This window comes from Pithys albifrons, chromosome 8, assembly GCF_047495875.1.
Source record: "Pithys albifrons albifrons isolate INPA30051 chromosome 8, PitAlb_v1, whole genome shotgun sequence".
Lineage (NCBI taxonomy): Eukaryota > Metazoa > Chordata > Aves > Passeriformes > Thamnophilidae > Pithys > Pithys albifrons.
The window spans coordinates 17,842,419-17,858,916 of NC_092465.1; the positions used below are offsets into that span (position 1 = coordinate 17,842,419).

General features: G+C 37.0%; 1 protein-coding gene across 12 annotated transcripts in view; it reads left to right on the forward strand.

Moving 5' to 3' along the window:
• Positions 1 to 16,498, forward strand: part of SLC4A10 (solute carrier family 4 member 10) — a 151,153-nt gene that overhangs the window by 85,379 nt on the left and 49,276 nt on the right. For all 12 annotated transcript variants that reach the window (XR_011698398.1, XR_011698397.1, XR_011698395.1 and 9 more), the window contains one exon: positions 7,973 to 8,161. Coding sequence is in view for 8 of the 12 variants with exons in the window: in XM_071562106.1 (XP_071418207.1) it covers positions 7,973 to 8,161 (189 nt within the window). In the remaining 4 variants the exon portion in view is untranslated. The remainder of the gene's footprint in view (positions 1 to 7,972; positions 8,162 to 16,498) is intronic.

The window sequence follows — 16,498 nt, forward strand, 5'->3', positions numbered from 1 at the left end:
GTCTGTGTTTTAAAGCCTTAATGGGCTTGTGGTAAAATCTACAGATGAAAACCACCATTTATAATGTTTGCATGGCTTTCAAACACTTTGTATTTTATCCCAGGAAACTTTGATAGTTCTGCATAAAAATATTTTGGTACCAGTGATGTGGTGAGAATTTTTAAATCATCCTGTGTTCCAGTATGCCCATCTCTATTAGGTTCTTTTTCATCCCAAATGTCCTATTAAAAAATGACTTGATCTACAAAACTGCATATTTTTTGGACAGTTACCAATTTTCTTTGTTGCGAAAGAGCTTATTCATACCTATGATGCTGAAATCACAGACAGCATTTTATTGTAACAGAGACTTCCAAGGTGAATTTCCAACACTGTTACCATGTGTCAGAACAGTGTTTTTTTTCCTGAAGTTTCTCAAATTGTTCTTAGATTTTGTAAGGTGGATTTTACTTTCTGTTGAAAAGAGCTCAGTTCCTCTGCTGAACTTTATCCTGTTTAAAAATAATTTTTATTACACATATTTTAGAGGGGTTTATGACTATTTTTAATATGTGACATTATTTTTTCATATGTCTTTGCAGTAACTCCTATATCAGTAAGATTGCACTCCATGCACAAGGAATTCCTCTGAACATTTGATGTAGTAATATTTTATCGATCACTTCTGTATAGAACATATGCTAAGAGGAAGTCTGAAAAATCTATGTAACCAAAACAATTTATTTTGGAACTTATCTCTTGAGGAGGTATTTGCCAGAATCTGGCTGCACCATTAGAGAGCAGCTTCACTGTGTTGTTCAAGTTGGCAGATGAAAATGTTCTCTTTTGATATTTTCATTTAGTTCCTTTGGATCCATGTAGATTCTCAGATTACCATCTGGTTTTTTGATTACAACCACTGAATGAACCCAAAAGGTTCTTCTATTTAACATATGATGCAGTTTTCTGTTGTTTGGTTCAAAAACTATTCAGTCCATCCTTTAATGGTAATACTTTCATTACAGCATGAGCCACAGATCTTGCATTTTCTTGTAGTTGTGCTGTATGTTCTGTGAAGAAATGTCAAACCTTGTCAAATACAAACTGTGGCCTCAGTGTTGCACAGTGGGGCTTTTGTGACTTGCGCATTTGAAATATTAGATAGTTCCATTTATTTTAAATGGCTTGATTGTAATAATAGTTTATTTATTTTTTTAAATTAAATTTTAAATCTTCCCTTGCTTTCCAGTCCCAAGATCGGACTGTTTTCTCCCAAGCAGTCTTTGGCCTGTTCCTCATGATCGAATTTTCAATCTGTGTAACAGCTTAATCTTGTGATTGAGGTCACCGGACTCTGTGCTCGGCAGCTCAGGGCATTACATCCCAAATGTGCAATTTTATTGATTTCATTAATATAATGTTAAGCTTTCAATCTGAACAAGTCTTCTTTTGACTTTTTTTTTCTTTAAGCTATATTACTCCATAACAATGACATATTTTAAATGGCTCAAGTAGAAATTTCATTTCACTGGAGCCTTTTGGTTTCTCTGCAACACCCACATGGTGTTATGTTTCTTACAGTGCTTTTATCATAAATTTAACTTTTATTAAAACTACTGTAGTAAGGCATGGGATCGCCTGGCAGCAGTCTGCTTCTCTGTTTGTCCCTACACCTGACTTTGGTTCAGCTCTCTTCTTCTCACCATATTTTTGTATTTGTTTACTTTATTTTTAGTTTACCATGTGTTAATAATCTCTATAAAGAAACCTCTATCAGGTTTGATTCCTTTGCCTGGGAGTAAATTGTAAATCTTGTCCCAGTTTCTGAGTAGCATGAAGTTTTTTTGTTGTTTTATGTTTTCCCATGTTAGCCACAAATATGGGATTTTTTCACATTGCACAAGTCTATCTCAGCTTGAAAAACATACTGTTTTATGAGGTTTCCATTCTTCTCTTGGTAGCATCCACTGTGGCTGCAATTCTGAACTGCAAGCTGGGAATTTTGGCCTCATCTCTACTATTTACAGTTTTGTGAATTACTTACTCCTGTTCCTAAGTAAAATTGCCTACTGTTATTTTAGAGTGCACACATTTTTCACTCTGTCTTTCCTTGTCAAGTGTTTCAACTGAGAAGTTTAACAAAATAATTTCAGGTAGAGCTGGAAACAGACTCTGTCTCTTGGTGCGCTGGAACGCTCTGCCCTCTTGGGTGAGCAGCTAAATCTGCTGGCTTAGGTAGCTTGTTTATAATCACCATTGTAAATGCTTTTGCTGGTTTCAGCTGGGATAGAGGAAATTTTCTTCATAGTGGCTGGTATAGGGCTGTCTTTCGGATTGGTGCTGAGCACAGGGTTGATAATATAGAGATGTTTTTGTCACTGCTGAGCAGGGCTCATGCAGAGTCAAGGCCTTTTCTGCTTTTTGTAAGCCACGCTGGTGAGGGGGGAGGTGAGGATGCTTGGGAGGGTGGGAAGAGACACATCCAGGACAGCTGACCCAAACTGACCACAGGGATATCCCATATGACAAGACATCATGCTCAGCGTATAAAGCTGGGGGAAGAAGGAGAAAAGAGTGAGGTGTTTGGAGTGATGGCATTTGTCTTCTCAAGTAACTGTTACGTGTGATGGGGCCCTGCTTTCCTGGAGATGGCAGAAGAGCTGCCTGCCTGTGTGAATCCAGTACACAGCCCTGTACTAGCCACTGTGAACAAAATTAACTCTGTCCCAGCTGAAACAAGCACATTGCTGTAAATGGGTCTTGGTTCCCAAGTGCACCCCTGGAATCCTCATTATTGGGTTTGTATTGCTCCTAATACCTGACTCACTAGGGAAGTATATATTCAGGTTCCTATTACAGATGGGTTAAGACGTAGGACAGTGTTTCAGCTGATTGTCTTTCATAAAGCAATGCTTTAGAGTTGTGTGTGTCTTTTTCTTCCGTGTCTTTAAGGGAAACGACCACATATGAGACAAACCTTGGCTTTTAAGTTAGGTGTCATAGTCAGTTGTTGGCAATCATAATGCACACAAAAGCCTGTGTGTTTTATTTTTTGTCATTAATCTCTCATTCTGTCCTGCAGTTGCACAGTTATAAAATTTGCAGGATTGAGAGGTGTGACCAGCAGCTACTTTGCTGGTAGGTGCTGAATGCAGTTTCTTCTACTGTAAACTGTCAGTGCCAACCTATATCAGGAGAATACAAGCCCAGCAGTTTCTTTTAGGACTTCGCAGGTATTTTGGTGCAAATGCAGTATGCCTTCTATAAATTTATTCTATGTCTCACCTAAACATTCTCTGTAATATTGTATGGGAATTGATGAGCACACCATGTACCTGGTGCTGTGGCCATATTTGAGTGCCTCCTTATTGTTCATTTGCTTGGATCTGTGATGACTCCACATGGCTCTGGCCACGTGTCTCTGTACAAAGCTGCAGAGTGTAGCAGATATCTCCAGAGTGAGGGGAAGCAGCCAGCTGCTTTTGCATCCTTGCGCACCCTAGAGGTGGGACAGATGGAAGTTTCTTTGCTGGGCCATATACGATCTGCACTGCGTTTGAATTGATATGAATTGTCTGCACCCTGGTGCTCTAATTCATAGCCTGGGTAAATTGTTCACAGGTGCTCATGAGTTATATTTCAGTTACTGTAATAGCTTGTGTAAGTACTCACATTGCTCGTATTTACTCACAAAATTAATTTTATGTAGATGATGTATTGTAATTGAGTCTGAATGGAGAAAGCATTCTTGAAATTATATGAAGTCCCAAGTTTTCTAGGAATTCTTTTTAATGACCAGGACAGAAAGAATGTCTCTCTTTAACAGCTTGAAAAAAGGATTTCATGGTTCCAGTAGGGATCAAGATTCCTTACTGAAAAACATCCCACTTCAGTGTACTTGATGTCAGCAGAAATGTTATGATGCGAGTAATTAATAGAAAGGTTATCACTGTGGTTATGGTGAATAGCGCACACATTACATCCTTCTGAAAGCTTCATATGGTTGTAACACATCCTTGAAAAATGTAATGGTAAGCTGTGTCTCTGGTTAGAAGGGGGGTGTGCAGAATTTAAAAGGTCATTCAAGAGGAAAGTTCTTCAAAACAAACAAAATCCCCCAAACTATGCTGTGCATAGAAGCCCTGGAGAGTCTCTATTGTTACACAGGATTGCAGCTGATATAGAGTGCTGTGAGGTTTTGTGTCTTTATTCTTTGCTTCATTTTGTCATATGGGATGTGGAGAAATGACCATCTGCTCCAGATACAAAAGTGGAGACCAGGACTTTGAGCAGTACAGTTTCCACCGATGTGAGTATGTAGGATCTTCTCACACAATTGAGGAATTAGTCTGTTTTGAAAATTACATGTTTAAAATTATTCTGTTGGCCATTTACTCTTGGATTTGAACCATACTGCTCTTGTTTTCAAGTTTATCTTTGCAATCAAGGGTGTTGTTACTGATATTGCCTGGGGTTGGGCTTTTAAAAGATACATCGAAAAACTTACGAAGAATCTGAAATGGAATCCCATGATGAGAGGGGCTGATGGACATAGTCCTTCTCACTCCTGTTCAGATCTGTTCAGGGTTTGAAAAAGGGGTCAAAATACAGCAATCTGGCAGTACTTTGGCTGCATTTAAACTCCTACAGCTGCTACTGCAACTGTGAATGACAACTGGAGGGAAATAGGGCAAGAAAACACATCTTCACTCTTTCCAAAACTGAATGCGTTATTCCCTTTTTACACGTGGTAGAGGTGCTACAGTAAAGGGGAATTTGTTGTTAAAACTCAGAAAACTCAAGGTAAGCCACTTTTTTTCTTTCTGGCAGGAAGTAAAAATTGTTAGTGAGCACATTGGCATCAACTCCGTGGCTTGTGTGACCGTTAATGAGTCTAGCAGAGCATCTAGGCAAGGAAGAGGATAGGGATGTGATTCTCGTTTTCCTGTCACTTTCTCTCATTAAATGGATAACATAAATATAGACATCATCCTCGGCAGTTAATAAATTTTAATATTTAATGTGGAAAATGTTGTAATTCCAGGAACGACACCATACAAATAGAGTTACAATGTCTGTAAGCAAGGTGATGACCACAACCTTAATTGTGCCTGTTCTAGAGGAGTCCTTGTTTCAGCTTTTCCTTTTGATTTCTCTCTTGGGCCAACTCAAAGAAGGTGATCTTGCATCTTCTGTAGTTTGTATTTTGGTCAGCAAAATTAAGAAGGAGAGAGAAGAGGATAATTTCCATTGTGCTTTGGCACAGATTCTCAGAGTTATAATTTTTTTTCTTTTGAAGATCCCCTGTCATGTTACATGAATAGTGGCCTGTTTTGGGAACTGTAACATGCAAATTCATCTACTAAGGGTGTTTAAAAGGACAATAGTCTTATCCTTAGGGCAGAGGCAGTTCCTCAAAAGGCAATATAGTTGAGGAGAAAAATGAATATTTTCCTTCAGCTGGAGCTTTCTTTCCATTTTCTCAACTCCTTCTGAAAATATTTTGCTGAAGACTTTCTCTCAAACTTATGTTACCTTCTCCTTTGCCTTTTTGTCACTTACCTCACTGCTGTGCCCCTCTCTCACTTCCATTAAAATCTAGAGTGATAAAAAACTGTCTAGGCTGGGAGTGCAGAGATAACTGACCTGATGGGATTTCAGTTAACCCTGGAGATAAAAGTTCCCTTCAGACTCAAGTAAAGTACCCTGAAGACAGGTTTTATTAGATTGGGCACAACACTGAGCAACATTACTCTTCAGTATGAGCATTTGGTCAAAACTGTTGTTAGTACTGCATAGAATGTACTTGCTGGAGGGGGTCTAATACAGTGTGGAAAACTGCTGTGTGATTCTTCATTGCAAGCTGCGGACACATCGCTCATGTTCACGTCTGTTGTTAGCTGCATTTATCTGTGGACCTATCAAAGTCTTTTTCTATGTGTGTCATCACAGAGATGTAAATTTGGCAGCCTCTCCATAGTAAGTGAAACATGCAGGTTTTTTTGTTGTTCAATTCTCAAATCAGAGGTGTGATACATTGGTTGGTTATGTCGATACTGAGAACTTAAGAAAAACTTGTATTTTTAAAATGTATATGCAGTGCACAGGGGACTGCTAGCAATTAAACCCTGCTTTTAGCCAGCATAGTTATTGAATGCCTTTTATTATCTCTCTTGCTCTTGGCAGTTATCAAAGGCATGCAAATTGTGTCTCTACTGATGATGCATCTGCTTTTTATTTTTTCTGCTCTGGTTACGTTTTCACTGAGTTTTTTACTGATAGATATGAATCTGACTCCAGCACAGAATCATGAGCTGTCTGGATTGTCAGTACAAGGAGTTTCTGACTCAGCTTATTATATCACTATTTTTGTGCAGTACAGTCTCTTCCAATTGATATAAAAGTGAAGTGTGTACATAAATGCTGTTGTACATGCTTTGACACAGATTTATTTTTTCATTTGTTTTTTCTGTTAGTTGTCATTACTGTTGGTAGCAGTATTTCCCCAAATAATTAATAAAAAAAATCCCTCAAAATTCTCAACAGTTGTTTGCTGTTTGAAACACATTGTGCATGTCATAAAATCATAGTGTCTTAGAATGGTTTGGGTTAGAAAAGGATCTTGAAGATCACCTAGTTCCAATGCCCCTGCTGTGGACAGGAATACCTTCAACTAGACAAGGTTGCTCAGAGCTCCATCTAACCTGGCCTTGAACATCTCCAGGGATCTTCTTTAAAGATCTGCCAGCTCTGTTCCGCTCCCTTGTCCTGATCACTGACAATCTCCCTGAAGACTTGTCTTCCTAAAGGTTCAAGAGCCTGACTTTACTCCTTAGCTGACCTACATTTCTTAAGACTGCAAACTCCGCTAGTGCATGATTGTTGCTACCTAGGCTACCTCCAGCACTGGTGACTGTTGAATCTAGTATCACCTTCCCTCTGGTAGGGCTGTCTATCACCTGGCTTAAGAAGTTATCCCCTATGCATTCCAGGAGTCTCTTGGATTACCTACAGCTTGCCGTGCTACTTTTCCAGTAGATGTCAGGGTGGTTGAAGTCCCTTAGCAGGGCAAGAGCCTGTGAGCACAATGCCTCCTGTAGCTGGAGCAGGATGGTTTCATCCCCAGGTTCCCCATGATCAGGTGGTCTGTAGTAAACCTCAACTACAAGTTCCCTTTGTTGCCTTGGTCTCTGATTTTTACTCACGGGCTTTCTACTTGCTCATGGCTGTTCTTCAGAGACAGCTCTTCTCTTAATTCCTCTGCCTCTCCTTCCTTTCCTGTCTCTTCAGAACAGCCTGTACCCATCAATAGCCAGACTCCCATCATGGGATTCATCCCACCAAGTTTCAATAATGGCAACAAGGTCGTAACTTTCTAGTAGCACGGTAGCTTCCAACTCCTCCTGTTTGTTGCCTGTGCTGTGTGCATTAGTGTAAAGACATCTCAGCTGGACTGTTGGCCGCATCACCTTTTTAGAGGAACACCTATGCATGTACAAATAGTGTTGAATGTGAATATGTAAAAATATTTTCTGCTAGTGGACTGCAAAAATGGTTGTAACTTCTTAGTAGGGGGATCAGTTTCACTGGCATCTTGTAATGATTCTTTTGCGGGAACATGTACATTTGACAGTAGGAACAGGTCCTATTAGGTATTGACAAATAATGCCCCCACCTTACACATACTGAATTTAAATGTTTTGTGTATAGAGAGCTTAAGGGCTGACTTCAAAGTTACATAGGTGACCTTAATTTGTGAACTGCGTAATTTTTGGAGGGTTTGACTTTTTTATGTTGATATCATCCTTTTTATTTTTCCCTCCGTAGGAGTGAAACACTTGAAGATAAAACTTACCATTTAATTCTGTTGCATTAAAGGAACTGATACTTTTCATTTGTAATCCTGTGGGGAGCTAATTATTTTTATTGCAATATAAAATATAAAATATTTCCTCTTTCCCCTCTTTTAATATATTTATATGTACATTTTCAGATATGATTCTGGACCAGCAGGTGAGTTCCGGGCAGCTCAGTGAGGATGTTCGTCACAGAGTCCATGAGGCATTACTGAAACAGCATCACCATCAGAACCAGAAGAAGCTGAGTAACAGGATCCCAATTGTAAGATCCTTTGCTGATATTGGAAAGAAGCAGTCTGAGCCCCATTCCATGGATAAAAATGGTAATGCACTGCTTTATTTTGCATTTTGAGCTTTCAATGACATCTGCCTGTTTAGTGTTGCATGAGCTTTGTACCCACAGCTTGACAGTGTGATTCTGCTCTGAAAATTTACTCTGTAAAAGTGGTGCTTTTTACATGAGAGTGGCTTCTCATATGCATTCAGTAATATACCTGCTTAAATTTGAAATTCAGGTATCCTACACAACTTAGGGCTGAGCAGAGGTATTTGGAGGAACTAGCTCAGGTGTTGGAAGCTAACCATGTTAGTGTGCCATTCCGTCCTGAGTAACTGGCATGGCACTGTATTTCCAGTGCAGCTCAGCTTGAGTACACTTGTGGTGCTTTAGGTGCTCTGTGCCATTCTTCAGACTGAGCTTGACCATCTTTGCACAGTGTTGCTCTGAACTGTGGCCATGCGCCGTTAGTGCCAGGAATGTGGTAGGAATATTTTTGACTTCTGTTGTCTATCCAGGACCTGTTTGTTTTAAATGTAGTGGATTGTTGAAATAGTTTTAAATCTGCTACAGTGTGTGTATTAGCTGGAGTTCAATGACTGCTTTGCATTCCATAGGTTAGTTTGAGGGGTTGAAAAATGAGAAAAATATTTTCAAGATGACACTGTTGGAAAGATGTCACAAGAGCTGTACCTTGTTCTTTCAGAAAATCTCTTTTGGGAAAATCAGGTTAATGCAAATGAGAAATGTTTGCAGAGTGGTTCTACAGTAAAATATTGGCATAACTTTTTTTGATTTTCTTGCTTTTACAGAAGACTATGAGCTGTACTGTTGTTAGAGGTTATCATAATGAAAGAACACTTCTTGTTGCCCCTTCCTTATTTACATGAACACAGGCCTGTGTTATGAAACTTGCAGCCAAATTTTGCAAATATTTGCAATTAATTCAATAGAATTATACATTGCAGAATTACTAAGCCTCTGTATCCAGTATCACCACATTACCCACAACATTGTCTGAACACCATTGGACGATAGTGACTCTTATTCCAGAAATCACCTTAACCTTCGTTAAATCTCAGTCCCTTCTGCTGTGACTGTTTCAGAGCCCTACTGAGGTCCCCTATGGCCCTGGGAAATGGAGAGTGAGAAGACAACTGTAGCACAGGGAAGGTTCAGGTTGCAAGAGGAAGCTGTAAAGCACAGGACAGAAGGGCACAGAGTAGTGAGGATGATCTGGAAAGATGGGAATGTTGGTGTAAAGATAACTTCGGTTTAAAGGAAGAATATTTTGTTTTAATCATTGCCATTATAAAGTTTTAATAGTTCTAGTTGCTTCCCTGGGGAAAATTCTCAGACCTAAAAGGCAGCATATAATTTCATCTGATGAGGATATTAAATAGATGCACTAATTATGCCAAAATATCATTTTAATAGTAAGGAAAAATAGTATTTACTAAGGTGTGTGTGATTATGCTTGTGGGTGCACAAGAGTTAGAGTGATTGTCCATCCTTTTTAAGGCAACTTTCTTGTTGATTTGTACAGCTCTTGCTGATGAGTTTAAACAAATATTCAGGAGACACTAAAGGAAGCTATTGATAAAATGTTCCTATTCCTCAGTTTTCACAGGATGTAAGCTTGTGTTCCATAAGCTTTTTGCACTAAATCTTACAAAATAAATAAGCATTAGGTCTCCTTAAAAAGAACCCTCAGGGTGACTTGTGAAAGTATCATGAATTGAATTTCGGTAACTTTCTGTGCCTGTTAGTGGAACTGATGCAGTGATTCACTCCAGAAACATCTCACTTTTGTCCAAGTCTCTTCTGGGAACTTTCATATCTCTCTCTAAATTCCCCCCAGAACAGATTCTCATCAGGACAGCATCTGAGTCTGTACTAAACACACTGATTTTATATTCTCACTGGTTAAGTGATTCTCAAAGTAGGAAGACACAGGTTTTCATTTGTCTGTCCTCGTTTTGCAAGATGAAAGACTACTGAATTCCAGTTCATATGTTTATGCTGAAATGTCTCAAACTACTGAATCCTGTAAAAAAAAAAAACAACCTAGTCACTTTGATTGTGTTAATTTATATTAAGTTAAATATATGATAAACAATAGACATTAAATAATTTTAGGAATGCTTATTTGAAAGTAAATGAGTTTTTTATCTAAAGTACAGTGAAAATTCCAAATACCATCTTTTTGAACACAGATGTCTTTTAATCAATTTGAAGCATCGCTCTTCTACTTGCATTCTTTAGGTGCTAATACACATTTGGCAGTCTGCTGCACTGACCTCTTCAAAATTGGGGATGACTCTGATAAAACAAAGAGGATTTCTTTAACTTTGTCTCTAATCATCCATTACTCTGTTACATTAAAAAGTCAGAATCTTATTTTATTGCCTGAATTGTACTGAAATTAATATTAACTTTAGAAGAGGAAAATTTAGTTTACTTTTTTCTTTTAAAGGAATCACATTTTTTTCCCTTTTCAAGACAACAGCAATAAGCAGTAAGTTATGCAGGAATCTACACTGAAATGCTCAGCTTTCCACATCTCTGCTGTTCTTAGAAGCTTGACCAGGGATAGCAGCGAGGTTTCTGATGATTTTCTTCTGTCATTGCCTCATGACCCAGATGCTGGAGTTCAGCTACAGTGTTATGCTCACTGCAGCTATATATTTCTTTTTACATTGCCATGGAGCCAAACTTCTCATAATAATACAAAAGAGAGTTTTTAAAATATAGTTTTGAATCATCTGAAAGCAAAAAAACTAAGCATTTGTAAAAGAAAGCAAAATTAAGGTATATAAATGACATATTGTTGTCAAGAATGTGCTATAAGACACATCTTGTTTCCTGAGGACAAACTGGTAAAATGCATTCAAGGCACCATTTTAGTCTGCTTATTCCTGTTTGTACACAAACATTGTGTTGAATGTATGAATGTAAAATGATCCATATATTGCTATCAGTAGCAATATTGTTCTCTCCTTTTAATAAAAGAATCAATATATTGCTAAAAATCAAAATATTGTTGCATTTACTTTCTGGATGATAAGCTTCATTTCTAGAAGACTGAAGAGAGAGAAATAGATCATCTCAGGTACTACAAATGAGCTTCCAGATACCTCACCCCTATTGGAGAAGAGAGTTTTCATAAAGAGCAGGTGCCAGGAGCTTTAGAAGGACCACTTATTTGTTCCCATTGAAATGAGACAAGAGAACTTAGATGCCTTATCTGCACAAAAGGAAATTCTCAGTTTGGTTAAATTTGGGATTGGTGTAGACAGCTGAACTGATAACAATCCTTAGCAGTCTGTTGATTGTAAAATAGGTGATTTAGAGCTGCAAGTCCCTGACATCTGGGTAGTGTGGTACATCTGAGGATGCAAACCCCTTTCTTTGTCCAAGTTCTTGACATTTGTAGCTTATCAATGTGCCACTTTTCAGATACTCAGGAACAATGTCTGAAAATGAGGAGAAAAACTTTAATTCAATATACAGCAATACCACTAATAGGACTATTGTGATATCTTTGCTGGAAGATAGTTGTACATATGTTCTCACTCCATTTTTCTTTGTTTAAGAGTCTGTCAGACCATCTAATTAATTTGCTTTGTATTTAGTAGTATTATCTTTTGTTTACAATGGCTTTTCTTCACATCCTCTGCAGGGCTAAGATGTCAGGGTGCTATGGATTTACCATGCATTTTTAATGCTGCCATGCTGTGTTTAACTTTCACTTTTCATTAAGCATCAAAACTGTGAGAATTAAAAGCCTGCGTTTGATGTTCCAATAAAAAACGACAGTCAAATTTGGCATAAGAGCAGAAAAAATGCTTTTTTTTTTTAAATAGGCTATTTTGACACCAAATACCCAAAATAGAGGGAGGAAGTAATTTTAGCATTAATACTGTGAAAGATAGGTAAAAATAATAATATTTTTCCTTAGTAAATAACCTTTAGAAAGTTTGTTTTATAAAGCAATTTAACCTATTTTTATTGAGATCAGTACGTTTGTCACTGATATCTCAGGAGCTGTGTTTGTAAACTCCTATGCCATGATCTAAAAAGTCAAAGACAATTGCAAATATATACCACCTTTCCATTGTTAAGGGAATGCTAAAATAATTTTGTAAGCCTCTCCCCTGTTATAAAGTGGTTCTGAAAATCAGAATTTAAGCATGTGTGGCATGAAAAAATAGCTGATTCTATGGAAATACAGTTAGGAAAAGAAGTTTTCATTATGTAAACATTTAGAGTTTTTGACTGGCTATTTCACTTTTAGTCTAGGGGTGGGGGTGTGTTATATATCTATGTGTGATGAGATCTGTCAGACCTTATACTGATTGAAGTCCAAGAGGAAGGGACCTGGGGAGAGGAGCATGGCAGGGTAAGTTACTTGTGTTTTTGTGCACTTTGCAGAAATGTCCTTTAACGACAATGACATGATCTTGTGCTTGTTTTCCATTCCATACACAGGCCATTTATCACAGCTTCTTTTCCCTTGACATCAGAGCAGACACATTATTAGTGTAAAAATTGTATTACAAGACACATCCTATCTGATTCTGAGAAATTTCGAACTTCCAAGGAGAGGTTTATCAATATGCCAAAGAGCTTGAAGAAGGCAGTGGTGTATTAAATTTTGGATCTTCAGAATTAACAGCAGGAGTGGCTGTAGCAGTTTGTTTTGACAAGTTCTTTTCCAAGCCTTTATCTAGTTATTTCAATTAGTACGATGGGCTGGTTTGGACTTCTCCATTGTTTTGTGTCAGTATGAGCGAAAACAGAGGTGTTGGAGCTTATGTGTCTATGTCTAATTTAGGACAGCATCATTAAGAATCCCAGAAAGTCAAAACTACCAGTTATGAGTTGGTGGTAGTTACTTTCTTCAGTTTCCAGACCTCTCCTAAACATCAGTTCAAGGATTTTTGCTGTACCTTAGTGCTGGTTTACAACACGTGAAACTATGATGTCGGTACTAAGAGTTGGAGAAGGATGGACGTTACCTGGGGCTCTGTGAGAAGGGTAGGGAGCCATTCCTAAGGACAGGCCCATCTTCCTTCATTTTGGGAATAAGTCACAACGAATGCCATGTGTGTGTGTATATATATATATATATGTATATATATATATATATGTATATATACATACACACATATACACACCCCAAGCTTTCTGGCAGCACTGGATCTGGATCAGGTGAATTGCTTCAGCTTTCCTTGAAGAGAGGGCAATGCAAAGTTGGTTAATTCTATCTTAAATTAGCTAATACTCTCTTTCTTGTTTTAGATTCTTCTCAAATGTATGTATTTTAGAAAGCTTGTGATACCCACAGGTTTTTAAACTCCTAAAATATAACTTATATTTATGAACATTTTCATCTGATGTTTATTCTTTCCTTCTCCACACTTCCTTGTACTCATGATAAAATGTGTAATCTGTATGTATAAAACTGTATCATTCATATTTGTATTTCTTTATTTTGCTCTGTCTTTGTTGTGTCTGTCTCTAACAGGCTCATCTCATCTCTGTACCTTCCTCATCTCCTATCCTTTGGGTTCTGTAAACTCCCTGAAAGTTCAGAGGTAGTATAAATACCTATTCTTGCTTGGGCTTCAGATCATTTCAAATGTACACCCATGTCTTCATCTAAATTTCTTGTCAGCATGCAATTTCTTGCTATAGTGATTAAAAAAATAGCTCAGGCCTTTGTCAGTGGCTGTGGTGCATTTAAGAGAAGCTTGTGTGGAATTATGTTGTTTTTGGGGGGAAAAGGTGCTATTTCTTTTTAAGTTCATTTTCTTACATCACTTTGTGAAACTGCAAATCATAGCATTTTAGTTTAAACTGCATGACTTCATGTGAATTATGCTTGAGGTTCAGGCCTAACATTAGAAAAACAGTTAAAGTGAATTTCCTCAGCCTCTTAAATTGTATCATTAGTGAGCACCAAATCTTGCAGTTACCCAGGTACAATGGGAATGACTTGGTTCTCCACTGATTAAAATGTGGAGGCCTAAAGGTACATACACAATTCAGCCTGCAAAGATGCTGTCACTGCTGTTATATTAGAATTTTACTGTATACTTAAGAAAACTTACTGATTTTCAGGCCTTGATTTTTGATCTGGACAGTGTTCATTTAGATTTGGAAAATTGGTGACTAGTTGCAGTGAAAAGTCTGAAGATTGCTATAGCTGGTTTACAAATCAGATTTTTTTTTTTTGAATGGGAAGAAATCTATATGGTCTAGAAATATAAGCAATTGTTTTCTGAATCATTTTCCTTTTGTGTGCAGGTTGTATCAGGTTTTTTTCCATTAATTGTGGTTTATATCTGAATACATTGTTCTTGGGTTTTGTCATTGATTTTCTAGAGACATCTTGGATTTTGATTAATAAACACAGTGCACAATGCAATAGTTAAATATCTTAAGTTTTTAATTTTTGACAGGAAAAGTATGTTGCATGTAACATTAATTTACTGGGATTAATTCTTTTATTTAATTTGGCAGGACTAACTGTCTTAAAATGCCAAACTATCTGCAAATGAAAACTTCTATTGCTGTAACAAATGTGGACCTTATTTTGACGGATTTTGATTTTTAAGTGGCTTGACTTTGCATGACAGAATATTTTTGTGTGAATTCTTGCTCTATTCAAAGCTGTGGCAATTTCACATTATCTGAAAAAGATTTTTTTAATATACTCTGATTTTATTTTTTAAATATAATTTTAAAAACTGTGTGATTATTATCTTTTAATACATATATAAGCCTTAGCACCAATTTTAGCATGGTTTTATCTGGTATGTATTAAGTTCCTTTGTGTGTAGCCTGGATATTTCAATTATAGCACATTGTAAATTTGATACAGAAAAATGTCTGAATGGCTCTCTGATGAAGTCTCAAAGAATGCAGCTCTTCATGTGCTTTATGTAGATGGATTGCAGGATAAATTAAATCTTTAAACCTCAGAGTTATAACGACTCAAAGTGCTACATTGCACTCTTGAAAAATAAAATACTGTATTTATCTCATACATTGTGTAAATATCCATTTTCCTGGGAGTGCTGAAATGGAACTGGCAAGGACAGGTCATGAAAGAGCTGAATGGCCAGGCCGCTGCTGCTCTTACTGCCCATTAGAGCAAGTTGATGGTTTCTGCCTTCACTGTTCTTACCAGCCGAAACCCCATCATCTTCAGCTCAAAGAAAAGAAGTAATAAACCATCACAAATGCTTTTCTCAGAGCAGATGTTTAAAATTGGGCCAGGTTTTGGGGTTAATTTGGTGGGGTTTTTTGTGAAAAGAGATTACCTGTTTTCTCTACCTTGTATTTTTGTCACTCAGTGCAGTAAAAATCCCAGACTTGTTGTTGTGTGATCCAGAAAGCTGTCTTAAGTTGTAGAGCTATTTAAACATGTCTTACTGCCTCAAGGTAAAACTTGTGTTCTTTCAGATTACTCCAGCATATGGGTAAATCAAAGTTTGAGGTCTTCTGTTGGCACAGAAAAAGAACATATGCTATTCTTATAAATTTCACATACTTACTGGTTGTGGCTTTTATTTCCTTCTGTGTATATTTTTACATATTTTTCTTCTAAAAGAAAAGTGGACACAATGTTTAAAAGTCCTTTGGACTCTTATGCTAATTGCTTTTGACACCTCCAATTATGATGTTAAAACTTCAGTATTTGTAACAGGTGGTCCATGCTTTGACTCCTTTGTTGGTCAATATTTTTCTTTCTCTGGCAGATATCCCTGCTCTCATTTTTCTTGAATTTTTGGGTCCAGTAAAAAAAAAAAAGTGTCAATGCCTAATTAGCAATGGAAAGATAATGAACTACTATTTCTGTTGCTTTCCTGCAGAATGTATATTACTATGAGTAATTACTAAATTATTACAACTATTTCCCTCTGTATAGATCACAGAATATACGGGAATGTCTGAAAGGAAGAAATTAAGAGTTTAAAGGTCCTGTATTACTAGATTTAAAGTTTTCTGGGAGTACATTAAGACAGGTTTCCCTGAGCATTTTATGGCTTCTCTGTTTAAATAAATGGGTTTGTTTTTCTTTTTTTTTTTTTTTTTTTGGTCACATTATTGAAGTCTCCAATATAGTATGGAACCAAAATTTATATAATTTATATGTTAATTATTTTTAATGGCTATAATACTACAGGGTGATTCCTGTAAAAATTAATTCAAAGACTACTAAATAATCCAAACAGAAAAAAATTACCATGTGAAGTAGTGCATTGGAAAAAATAATATAAAGATGATGGTGTAACAATGATGGAATTCTGTTTTTGTTTATGTTCTAGTTAAAACAGACAAATTGAATGACAGTTTATAAATATCTTGCATG